The following is a 13,042-nucleotide window of genomic DNA, read 5'->3' as shown; positions in this document are numbered from 1 at the left end:
TGCGGGTTTTTCAATTTGTGTCCTCATTTACTACCATTCATTAAATTTCACAAAATATTTGATCTTTTTGTGTAATTACGCAAACGATCTATGTATTGTTTAGTGGAAATATCAACTATGCTATGAGATGTGTTAAATAGTATCAAATTCATTTGCCAGGCTTATCTATGTAGTGATGCCTCACATCCCTTGAGTGATCGATCATGTTAAATATACCATTATTGGGAACACAATACATAGTGTCACATAAATCAATCTCATGAACTAATGCAAATTCTAAAATGGTGAATAATCAAGCACCATTATTATCGATATATTTATTATAATGAATGTACTCCAACTCTCATATTATGCATGGAACATCATAACACATTAGAAGCCATAGTTAATAATGAACTATAAGGATACAAGGACAGTGAGGCATTGGGACTAAAAAGCGGCTAATTTACTCGTCTCAGTACAAGTGCCATGCAATTGAGCGAACTTTCTAAAATGACCCTTGGGGAATGGATAAATCATGATGTGATGTGATTGGCATACCATGCACGAATAAAGTTTAAATTCTCTAAATAGAATATTTTGCGTTTGAACTAGTTTACCCCATAAAACTCTTTGTCTCGCGCTCCTCAAACTAATGAAGAGATGTTATATATATATATATATATGTACATCAATAGGAGACATATTGTGATATATGGGATTGGGCTAAGACCATGGTGAGGGTTGAAGTTGGATTCATGGAACGGTGTGTTTTTAATGCTACAAATGTAGACCACCACACCAATGACCCATTAGAAGCAAGTCGAGATTGATTTTATCATCTCCATGTGGGAGGTCAAATACTATGTATGGAACCAAAGTTGAACATTTTCATGTAGTTTGTTGGGGAATTGAATCAGTGATTAGTAACTTTTATTGTTCACGATTATTGCTAATGGGTGTTGAGAATTAGATTGCACACAATGGTGGAATCAATGATCTCCTAAGTTGTGATGCAAGAATTATAGATACAAAATCTTTCACTAAGGCATCATGGAGCAAGTGTACACACATCATAGTCTAGACAATTTATTCATATATTCCATCCATTTGAAACTCGAGATTTTGTTGGTATGTGTATTTTGAATTACTTTTTTCACTTGCTTCTCATACAATGCAAGGAATCAACTAATGTGCTTTATTTAAAAAACCTTAAACATGCTCTCGATAATGAATTCCATGCCCATGTTCTCGAAAATGTGTTCACAAGAGGAGAAGCATCGAACTCGAAGTTAATGGAAGGTGAATGTTTAGGTTAAAGGCATCGCGCTACAATATACTCTCACAATAATATGGCCAAAGGTTCAAATCTTGTTCGGAGTACATATGTGGTCTCCAATGGGTCAATAAAGCTATAAAAGGGACAAGAGAGCTCACTATAAGGGGATCTCAATCTTAGATTAGGTGGAAGCGAGGTTGAAATTACAAACCAAGAAAGCATGTAAGACCAACAACGATAAGAGGCGTTGTGACTGTCATCAGTTGCGAAATTGTAGGGTCCAAATTTCAAGGATTTCTTTGTGAAACTGTTCTCCTTACTCTTATAATTCCTTTGTCTTCTCTATTGTTATTTAAGCCACCCCATGCAACGTCTCTCCACCTTAGAATTGCCGGTTGTACAACTTCTACTTTGTCTTCTCACAAAAACCCTAAAACCAAAGCACTAGTTAGCATACATGCATCATTATTCCTGGCCACTAGCAATAAAAATTATTCGTGACATACCTCCCTTCATTGGGATATATATCACCCTTAGCACAATCAAACCACTTCGTCGTTCTTGGACCTAAGTCATGACAACCATCTATACAATTAAGCAAAAACAAATTTTAGCAGAACGTGGCATACCTATGTGGTTGTTGAAATTATGAAGATATGAGGTTGACAGCCAAAGTCATGTTATTAACACATGGGCCGATATCATAAACCACGCTAACCTATGTATGGGAGTTATGCATGAATGTAACACCCGTAACTTCCCTCTAGACTTAGCTTTGTTCAAGCTCCTTCTACAAATAGATAATATCCGGCTAGCTATGCAGTATATCTAGATACCAAACCTTTGTAACAACTTGTACATCGTGTTGATATATTATTTAGCATCTATCCATCATATCTATATTTGTATAATCTTTGTCCAAAGGATGGGCATCCACCACCAAAAGAAAGGTTTTCCAAGTTATTCTTTGGCTAATGATTGTGAAAACATAACAATCTGACGATGCATGAAGAGTCCCTTGATTTCAAGTTTCTTCATTTCCATTTTATGTAGTGCAATACTTAGTTCAAATATTTTAAAAGATCAAAACAAAATGGACATTGCAACCCTGAACTTTACAAAACTTAGCACCAAATTTGTTTTTTCTACCAACATATGCAAAACAAAGTAAGAATGTTTATTCTTGTCCACATTCACGATGCACATACTTTATCTTTTGCACCTAAACTTGGATGATTTGGGAATATCAATTTCACACAAAAAAACCATATTTATAGTTTCGGAACCATTTTTCACGAAATATATGATTTCTGGTAAAAAAAACATTGTAGAAAAAGTAGAAGCAACTAAAATACCAACTTGTGAAGTAAGTAGGTGGCAAAGAAGATGTTGTTCCAAATGCACGTTCGACGGCTGGCCGATTGGTTGATTTTGTTTTCCCTCCACAAAAACCTAACAATCTCATTTAAAAAAAAAAGTGAGAAAATGACAGGTTGCATGGTTTTATACAACATCGAGTATCAATTGGGCAACCACATTTGGTCGGGTGACTGAGCTGGCGATAGTTGGGCGACTGACCAATGAATTGTATAGACTTCTTACAACTAGTTGGGCGACTAACCTGTGAATAGTATAGACTCTCTTACAACTAGTTGGGCGGCTGACCAGTGAATAGTATAGACTTCGTACAACTAGTTGGGCGACTGACCTGTGAATAGTATAGACTTCTTACAACTAGTTGGGCGACTCAAGAGTAGTTACGTGATTGAGGGTATCAGAGTTGGGCGACTAGTGACAACTTTTTTTTTATCTGGCGCGTTTTTTATTTTTATCCACCTGCAAATCGCAGGCGCTTTGTACCGCGATTCCCTCGCCAAGCCTATTTATGATTTTTAGGTGTGTTATATGTAACTTATACATACATATACTACACCTTTTCTGACAATCACCATTAGGGCATTGACTAGTTAAATTTTTTTTCTAATTTTACTTACTTGTTTGCTTTATTATTTTTTATGGTTGTAGCCTGAGATAACCTTTTGTCAGGTAATTAATTCTGTTAAGTTTGGTAGAAAGCATGACCATGGATTCTTTTTTATTGCTACTTTACAATATATATTTTTTATGTGGTTTCAAAAATCAGGATCGATCAGATATCATGGTTAATTTCACCACGAGAATCGAATCAGATAAGTCTTTGAATCCCGTGCTTCTTTCCAACGGACATCTTATTTGATCAAGGGGATCTTTCTGTAAGTGCGAAACTTTTTTTTCGTAACTATTTAGTACTGATGCACTAATGTTCAGATGATTAATAGCATTCTAATGGTAGAAAATATGGATTTTGGTTCTGCCTATCTATACTTTCCAAATGAATTCTTTTGATTGCTACTTTACAATATATCTTTTGATGTGGTTTCAAAAATCATGATCAATCAGATATCATGGCTAATTTTACCACGAGAATCGAGAATCAGACTACTCTTTGAATCCTGTGCTTCTTTCCAACGGAAATCTTATTTGATCAAGGGGATCTTTCTGTAAGTGCGATTCGTAGCTATTTAGTACTGGTGCACTAATGTTCAGATGATTAATAGCATTGTAATGGTGGAAAATATGGACTTTGGTTCTGCCAATCTATACTTTCCAAGAAGTCAAGTGAAGGTAAATGTTTAACCATCGTCTTTCCTTTTAAGCTTCTACTGTTAACCTCTCACTTAAATCCCATGCGAAGAAGCTTCAAAAGCATAGCCTACAATCTCAGAACCGAGAAATGGAATAGTAAATAAGTGGAGAATCAGACTGTTTCATGTCCCATGGTGAACCATGATCCCCGGAAATGATACTAAATTCAAATAGATATATATTGTATATAATAAGCATATCATACTATTTACATTTGAACAGTCTAAATTGAATTATAGCTAACCGCTTATTGTCTTCTTCAATTTACAGTAGTCAATACTGTATATGCATTTAACATTAAATAGAATATGATGTTATATAAGACATAAGTATAGGTTGCAAATGCTTATGCAGCACCTTCCATTAGAAATATAATTTCTAATGAAGCTCCGATCTTTTGGATATGGATACGCTAGTCAGGCTTAGGATAATATAATCTACATATACTTCTTGTTAACCTAGTTTTGTTGTGTATTGACAAAATATTAGGAAGCCAAAAAACCATAGCTTCGTTCTTTAGTTTCTAGTGAGAAAAAGATTCTATAGTGAGAGTAAAGGAGGAACCTATATGACGAACAAGTACTTTGGCTGTAAGTTTTCTTTTGGGTTAAGCTCTCTTTGGTGTACTTCATTTGATTTGGATTTTGAATTGTACTATACACTTCTTTGCGATCATGGATTTTTCTTACTGCTCTCCAGTCATGGACATTGGCTTATAGCCAAAAAACATTAAATCCATGTGTCCCTATTTTGCTCAAAGGGTACTCAAAGGTGTTCATGTATAGAGCGTCAATACATTTCTTTATTTTTCATTCCTCTTCCAACATTACAACTCGATTAGCAAAGAGTCCTATCGTTGTTCATTATTTACCCTGCCATCTAGCTTTGATCAAATTTGTACATCAATCATGGGGCATTACATGCATATTGATTACAATTCCAAATCATGCTGGTGATGTATAAGTGTGTCTCATGATGTTGTGTATATCCATTTGTCCTATAAACTTGTTTTGTCCTCAGATTTTTTCCCTCGATTGGATAATGCCTTACGATTTTGTTTATATCCTTATATTCTTTGCTATGAAAGAAAGAGAGAGGGAGAGAACTCATTCTAGACATTTTTTTGTAACAACAGGATGGTAGGCATTATGCTGTTTGGGAGGACCCTTTCAAGAAGCTCTGCTACTTGTTTGTTTTAGTGGCAGGGCAACTTCTAACTCTGGATGATGTCTTTACCACATTTCGGGGTGTAATGTTGCACTTCGTATTTGGACACCAGCACAGGATATAGCAAAGACTGTGCATGCAATGCATTCTTTGAAAGCAGCCATGAAGTAGGATGAAGAGGTTGGTTTAAGATGAAAACGTTTTCTGACTTGATTGTAAGTAATATTTGGTATCCTTATTTGGAATCGCTTTTGCAGGTGTATGGACGGGAATATGATCTCGATCTTTTCAACATTGTTGCTGTTCCTGATTTTAACATGTAGCTGTCTACTTTTGTAATTTTTAATCCTATGTCAATCTCCTCTTGCTTTTGATCTGTTTTTTCCCCTTTCTAGGTTTTTGACTCAAGATTGGTATTGGCTTTTCCGGAAACAGCAAGTCACGGTAATTATGCTGCAGTTCTTGGAGCAATTGGCCATGAGGATTGATCACGTTCCCCTTCCTATGAGGTTTAGCTTTTGGTTAATGAAGTATGATAATAGACTATGATAGGCTGAAATAAATTATTGCATGCTGTATGAAATTCTTGTACTTCAACTTCAGTACTTCCACATTTGGACCGGAAACAGGTATGGGCTGATATTACGTCATTATTGATATTTTGAAAGCTAGTAAAATTGTGACATGTTTTGGCCAATTGTTATAGGTTGACATGCAGAGATTGGCTGCAACTAAGTTTGAAGGAGGGGCTTACTGTATTTAGGGATCAGACAATTTGCATCACTAAAGCCCTACCAGAAATAAGAATGAGTTTTTTACTTCAAAATCTCTTTCCTGTATGTGTATTTTATAAATCATTTGTTATGCTTTTCTATAGGAATTCTCTTCCGACGTGGGGAGCTGAGCCGTAAAATGTATATCTGATGTGCTGTGCCTACGTGTATCACAGTTTCCTCAGGTAATCCTTTATGAATGACGTGCCTGATTCTTCTGTATTTACTTCACAGGGATGAGGGGAGTATTTTAAATAATAAATTGGTACTTCAGGATGGAGGTCTCATGGCTCATCGAGTTAGGCCTCATTCATACATAAAGGTATGTAGATTGAACTGTTCTTTCTTTTATAGCTATGCATATACCTTTATTATGTTATCTGCTTCTTACATGTTTTTTATTTTTGCCAAACAGATAGACAATATTTATATGGGTACATCCAAAATTTTCCTTTTGCGTTATCACATAAGATCTGCATTGGCACATATTATGCTTTGGTACTGACTTCAGTTTTTTCTGGTTTTTGATCAATTGTACCCGGAATTCTGCTCTGAACACTCACGGTAAAACTTTTGATTTGAGAACTTCTCTGCTTTTGTCTTGTTGACATCAAGTGCCCGCATTTCTTCCTCCATAGCGGCATGCGAATTTGCGTCCTTGGCTGCTTCTGCGTAATAAAATAATGTCCTATGCACACTTTTTGTTTTATTCAATTATTTTAAAGAGTACATTGTAGCTAATAAGATCATCTATGTAGATAGTGCCGAGGTAGTTTGAATGTATCAAACTCTTCGGGTTCAGCCAGGTAATTTTTTGAAAATGTCAGTCAGTGTGATGTTTATTGTAATTGAAATTTCCTTTCAGAAATGTATGTATAGGAGATGGATCTTTATTTTGAACAACATAATGGCCAAGCAGTGACTTGTGATGATTTTCTTGCTGCAAATAATGCAGATGCAAATAATGGCCAATGCCCGATGCAAATAATGCAGATAATTGCAACTTTGCATTGTGGTATGTGTGAATGGTGTAAATTTATGTTGTAACAGTGTTTTTTGCTATTCATGGAATTTGGGTAACTTTGCAATTTGTTCTATTACGTGAGATTTTAGTATGTTTAACTTGAGGATCTCTGGAATAGGTATACAATGCAAACATGTGTTATATAATGCAGTATTGACCACTCGCACAAAATACAATCCCCCAGCTGGTATGTTTCAACTGTATTGCAGGTGCGTGTATAGAAAACAAAAGAAAACAATCATATGATATAAGGAACAATCATGTGATATACAATGCAAACATGTGTTATATAAAGTAACCATGTTTCTTTTATGAAACACTCACGTGTTTGATAATATGCCATTATAGTACTACTAACATGAAACATCTTGTACTTATATGTTTAAATTACAGACAAGAGATACCAGCAACACCGGGGCAGCCACATAAGGAACCCATGTTGATTTCGTTGGCCATCGGCTTGCTAGATAAGCAAGGTCAGAATATGGTTCTCACATCTGTTTACAATGGGGAGTCTCTGCTGTCATTTATATGATGACACTCAAAGGCATTGAAGAGATGCAAGAGGTTGGTAAAAGAAAAAACAATGTGATTCAAAGGAACTTACAGTGGAAAATATCCTTGTTGATGCAGTCAAATGACAAAGCCAAGGTACAGTTGAAGTGTCACATGCAATAGCCAATCGTTGAGTTTCCAGTCTTGAGTCGCAAAGCACAAGCAATCAATAAGAAGTGAGCTATGAGCAGAAGGAAATCTCAGCACATAGGTAATGGTGAGCATTGTCATAAGCAGTGAGCAAAAGAGGGAAATGAGGGAGAAAAGAGAAAAGAGGCTAGATTCCGTTTTTTGGGAGATATGGCCACAATCACTTCCGACTGTCCCCCACGTTATCCAGCAAAGTCCCCACATAACTGGAACAATTACACTGTTTATGGGACTTTGCACAACACTCCTGTTAACCACTAGCTAATACACACATATGCTAGTATTGGCACCCTACACCTCTCCTCACACGATCAATGAACTTTACCATTAGGCTATTGATTTTATTTCTTTTTTATACTTATTTATTTACATAACCTTTTATGGATTCCCTTTTTAAGGAGAGGGTGTGACAGAAGAAAAAGCCAAGTGCAAGGCCAACAGGATAAGCAATGAGAAGTGCCCGCGGAGATATGAACTCATTGAACCAAATCACGATTGATTGCTGTGTTTGCCTGGGTGTGTTGCCCACATCACTACTCGCATCATCGATGCTTGTGTTGCAGGAGGAAAGAGGGTAGCCGCACAGGCCTGGGTTGTTCTCAAAGCTGGCAGACGTGAACCTGGTATTGAAGTTGTTCTGTGTGGGGATTGGCCCTTCTAGTTGGTTACTGACGAGGTTTAGAGTAGAGATGCTGGCCAGAGACGTGAGATCTTGTGGGATGCCACCGCTGAGCTGGTTGTAGGAGAGATCCAACACCTCCAACTGTATCAATCTCCCGAATGTACCCTCACCTATGGGGCCGCTGATGCGGTTGTGGGACAGGTTGACCCCTGTCAGACCTTGCAGCTCCCTGAAGCTATCCGGAATTTCACCTTCCAGATCGTTCATGGACACATCAAAGTAGATCCGTGCACTCAATACATAGTCAAGAATATAGACAGAATTCTTCAGCGTGACAGGCACCTCTTCGTAGAGGGTTGTCTTGTTACTGTCAGCTGTTTGGTTGAGTTTGAAGTAGAAGAGGTACGTGAGAGTTGCAGGGAAGCGACCGCTGAAGCGATTGTTGGAGAGGTCCAGTGCCTGCAGACTGGGGAGCTTCCAAACCCAACCAGGGATGTCTCCGCTTAGCTGGTTGTAACTCACTGAGAGCACCCTTAGCTTGGATAAACCAGTGATGTCAGGAGTAGTAGTATTGCCTAAGGATCCGGTGAGATATTTGTTCCCCTGCATATCGAAGATGACCAGTGCCTTATTCTCTGTAAGGCCAGCAGGTAGGCTCCCTTCTAAAGCATTTCCATGGGCACCAAAAGTCTGGAGGTTGGACATCTTGGACAGATCCAAGCTCTCTATTTTCCCAGTCAAATTGTTTTGAGAGAATCGTAAAATCTCAAGAGCCGTCAGATTATGTAAAGCATCAACAGGGACGATACCTTCGAGGCTGTTTGTGGAGAGGTCTAATATCTGCAGATTTGTCAATGCCCCGATTTCGAGAGGAATGTGTCCAGAAAGCCTGTTGTTATTTAATCTTAAGCTCTCTATGTTTATTAGGCAGCCAAGAGATGGAGGAATGCTTCCTGTGAGGTTGTTGCTCTGGAGCTCCAAGGTCTGTAGCTGGGTGAGGTTCCCGAGGCTAGAAGGGATGGGGCCTTCCAGGCTCGTGGAAGAGAACTCCAGAGATCGCAGAGAGGCACAGGTGCCTATAGAAGCAGGAATGTGGCCAGTGAGATTTATGCCATCAATGTACATGAATTTGATGGTAGATCCAGCAGCACTACAGAATCCAAAAGTGGATGGCAGTGACCCGTGGAGTTTGTAGGGGCGTGGCTCGTAGGGATGAATTTCCATATTGCCATACACATTAAGATCTACGATAACCAGGACCTGCAGGTGAGGAAGCTGCCAAATGGATGGGGGAATGGAGCCTTGTAGGCCCGTAGTAGTCAAAATGAAGATCTGTAGCTGGGTGAGGTTCCCGAGGCTAGAAGGGATGGAACCCTCGAGGTTTGTGACAAGGAGATTCAGAGTCTGCAGAGAGGCACAGTTGCCTATAGAAGCAGGAATGTGGCCAGTGAGATTTATGCCATCTATGGACATCTCTTTGATGGTGGATCCAGCAGCGCTACAGAAGGCAAATGTGGTTGGCAGTGACCCGTGGAGCTTGTAGGGGAGTGGCTCGTAGGGATAATTATTCACAGAGTCTGCCACATTAAGATCTTCGATAACCAGCATTTGGAGGTGAGGAAGCTGCCAAATGGATGGGGGGATGGAGCCTTGTAGACCCGAGGTAGACAAAATCAAGGTCTGTAGCTGGGTGAGGTTCCCGAGGATAGAAGGGATGGGACCCTCGAGGTTTGTGATAAGGAAATTCAGAGTCTGCAGAGAGGCACAGGTGCCTATAGAAACAGGAATGTGGCCAGTGAGATTTATGCCCTCTATGGACATATCTTGGATGGTAGATCCAGCAGCGCCACAGAAGGCAAAAGTGGATGGCAGTGACCCGTGGAGCTTGTAGGGGCGTGGCTCATAGGGATAAATATACGCAGCGTCTGCCGCATTAAGATCTTCGATAACCAGCATTTGGAGGTGAGGAAGCTGCCAAATGGATGGGGGGATGGAGCCTTGTAGACCCGAGGTAGACAAAATCAAGGTCTGCAACTGTTGGCAATCTCCTAAGGAAGAGGGAAACGATGCCCCGGATGCATCAAGGCCATCCAGGACAAACGCCTCAATGGTAGCACAGAAGGAGAAATTAGCAGTCGCTGGAAAAGAGGTGGGCGAGATGCGGACCAGCTGTCAGAGATATAGAGGTGTTGAAGCGCCGGCAGATGGGTCCACATCTCTGGAGGAACAATGCCGCCGAGGCCAGTGTGTTTAAGTTGCAGGGTTTGGAGGTTGGGGGAGTTTAGGATGAGGGAAAGGGGAATGTCACCCGAGAGGGTGTTGAAGCTGAGGTCGAGGTATGTGAGGGAGGAGTTGGGTGGTTGGGTGAAGAAGAGGAGGGGGCCTGAGAAGTTGTTGTAGGAGAGATCAAGAAGGGAAAGGGAAGGGAGGAGAGCCAGAGAAGGGGAGATGGAACCAGAGAGGTTGCAGGAGGAGAGGTTGAGGGAGGTGATGTGGAAGCGGTCGTCACAGTGCAGGCCGAACCAGCCGGCAGTGCAGCAGGAAGGTGGTGCCACCACATCACTAGTAGAGTTGGTGGTGGTGGTGGTGGTGGTGGTGGTGGTGGTGGTCCAGGAGGAGAGGAGAGAATAGGGGTCATTGGTGATGGCATCCTTGATTGCTATGAGAGCGTGGGCTTGGGCTTGCACTATGGCCATGTCGGAGGAGGAAGAGGTTGGAGAGGGAGTGGGCGCCACAGCCACAACCTCCGCAGGCATTGCCGAATTTATGATGATAATAAGGATTGAGAAGAGAGGCAGAGTGCATGGGAGGTTCAACATCTCGTGAATGGAATATGAAGGATGGTCGAAACCAACCGAGGAGTGTTGGATAAGTTGGAGGAGGGGCAGTGAGTGAAAGAAATGGGAATTTCGGAGTAGACGAAACCAAGGGAATTATGGATGGAAGGGGAGTTATGAAGAGCGATGGATGGGCGACTTGGAGTCAGCCAAGGCAAAGAAGAAGAATGACTCAACCATCTACAGAGTGATTTGCGCACCGGACCCATGACTCTCCATGGACTAGCCATAGCTATGGTCCACTAATACGGACCCATAGCCTATGGGTCCCCGTTAGTGGCCCAACCAGATACTAGAGAGTGTGTGGCTGTGAAGTATTTTCCATGTAAATGGGACCAAGTTGGTCAGATCTATCCAACTGGTCAGATCCCCCGGGGGCAAGTTTCATTTGGAATGCATAATTTTTCTTACAGAATGAAGGATTTTCAAAGATAGGAGACTCTCATATTTGCCCATTCCAAAAGGAATTCTTTTGGGTGATTGATTTCAAAGATTGGAGAGATATATCTTTGTCAGTGACCTTAAATGCTTCCCCCTTTTTCACACCAGACAACACAACAATGATTATAATACCATACAAACCCAACCTTTTTGCAAGCATTTTTGTCACTCCAAAGCTCACCCAATATATTCACTTTGGAATAGTGGCTGAAATTGCTTCCTCAATGAAAGCTTCAAGAACATCTTCATAAGTATCACCATTTTTGTATATTATTCATTACAATGATAATGATCCTTGAGACAACCATCAATATGCACATCATCTTGAACTTTATTTTGACGTTAGGACTTCGACACTTTATTTTGACTTTTGTAAAAGCATGCTCCCTTGTCTAATTTTTAAGTTTGTCTCACAAGGGTAGTTAGTCATTGCATTTTTTTTGGTACTTTGAAGTTTTTCCCAACCCCAATGATTTTGTTTGGGTTGTTTCTTCATTGCCCTCAACTATGCAAGACGATTGTTTGTTTGGCCCACATGCACACCCAATTGTCTTTAAACATCAACTCTAGATGATACCCATATGGTTTCCATCTACCAAAATAGCCAGTTCGTCATAGCAATGGGTCATAAGTAATATTTAGCAAATTCGTTTAACTACTGTGCATTCTTGGCTAAGAAATCAATGATAGAAAATTTGATTGCACAATCATAGCAATCCATGCATAGGCTAGTTTACAAATTCCCAATACATCAACTTTTCATCTTTTCGAATTCTCAACTTGCTTGATCTTTGACAAGAATATTGCACATTAGAGGATATCTAAGATGGAGAACAATCTTATTTGGAATGTCATTAGGGTTGACGCCCCATTACTCTATTAAACACAATTTACAAAATATATGCCAAGTTGTTGGCTTTGCGATTGCAGCCCTTTCTTTTGGACATTGTGCATGCATCTCAGATGGGATTTATGCAGGAATGTGGTATCTTTGATAATGTTTTTTTGTTTTGGGAGTTAACAGGGATTGCAACGAAGACTAAAGAAGATCTTGCAGTTCTTTTATTAGATTTTGAGAAGGCATATGATAGAGTTAATTGGGACTTCATGGAGGGTTCGTTTTTGAGACTAGGCTTTTCGATCCAATGGATTAGGGTTGTAGCTTCTTTGTATTGTGAGGCCTTTAGTTCTGTCTTGGTAGCTGGTGGACAAACTAGAAAATTTTCTATTTCTCGTTCTGTACGTCAAGGTTGTCAATTGGCCCCATCCTTGTTTTTGCTAGTAGTGGAAACATTTTCAATGTATTTAAATTCTTCCCAAGTTTCTCTTAAGGGTTTGCCTTTGCCCTTAATGCAGCAACAACTGTTGGATTCAGAATTTGCTGATGATACAACAATTTATGGCCAAGGTAATGATGATAATTTAAGAAAATTACAAGTAGCGATGGAGGAATTTTGCTTGGCCTGGCCTCGGGGGCAAAGATAAATTGCCATAAATCTCTTGGTTTTTGGGTATCGCCAAATCCGTTGC

At 39.9% G+C, this 13,042-nt stretch overlaps 2 protein-coding genes and 1 long non-coding RNA gene across 6 annotated transcripts; 2 read left to right on the top strand and 1 right to left on the bottom strand.

The window, feature by feature from the left end:
- The first annotated feature begins 3,261 nt into the window (after window positions 1-3,261).
- On the top strand, window positions 3,262-6,480 carry LOC147852081 (uncharacterized). Of its 4 annotated transcripts, XR_015531420.1 has the most exons (8): window positions 3,262-3,304; window positions 3,402-3,798; window positions 5,079-5,290; window positions 5,368-5,429; window positions 5,506-5,739; window positions 5,817-6,024; window positions 6,118-6,205; window positions 6,299-6,480. It is a non-coding gene; the product is annotated as an uncharacterized LOC147852081 (long non-coding RNA). The 4 variants fall into 4 exon arrangements; XR_015531419.1 differs by having other exon boundaries at window positions 6,118-6,480; XR_015531418.1 differs by having other exon boundaries at window positions 5,817-6,205.
- A 285-nt stretch (window positions 6,481-6,765) lies between these two features.
- Window positions 6,766-7,945, top strand: LOC147852080 (puromycin-sensitive aminopeptidase-like). Its single transcript, XM_087333952.1, has 3 exons — window positions 6,766-6,898; window positions 7,026-7,116; window positions 7,301-7,945. The coding sequence occupies exons 1-3, from the start codon at window positions 6,766-6,768 to the stop codon at window positions 7,440-7,442; spliced, it is 366 nt and encodes a 121-aa protein (XP_087190078.1). The 3' UTR covers window positions 7,443-7,945.
- Window positions 7,250-11,090, bottom strand: LOC147852079 (uncharacterized). Its single transcript, XM_087333954.1, is given in 2 exon segments — window positions 7,250-10,281; window positions 10,284-11,090. Coding segments are annotated over 2 exon segments (3,018 nt in total). The 5' UTR covers window positions 10,991-11,090; the 3' UTR covers window positions 7,250-7,970.
- Window positions 11,091-13,042: the final 1,952 nt, after the last annotated feature.

The sequence above is a fragment of the Azolla caroliniana genome, unplaced genomic scaffold (assembly GCF_043228905.1).
Source record: "Azolla caroliniana isolate FFs.n. ecotype wild unplaced genomic scaffold, voAzoCaro1.0.p SCAF_18, whole genome shotgun sequence".
NCBI classification, from domain to species: Eukaryota; Viridiplantae; Streptophyta; class Polypodiopsida; order Salviniales; family Salviniaceae; genus Azolla; species Azolla caroliniana.
This window is presented reverse-complemented; position numbering and strand designations above follow the sequence as displayed.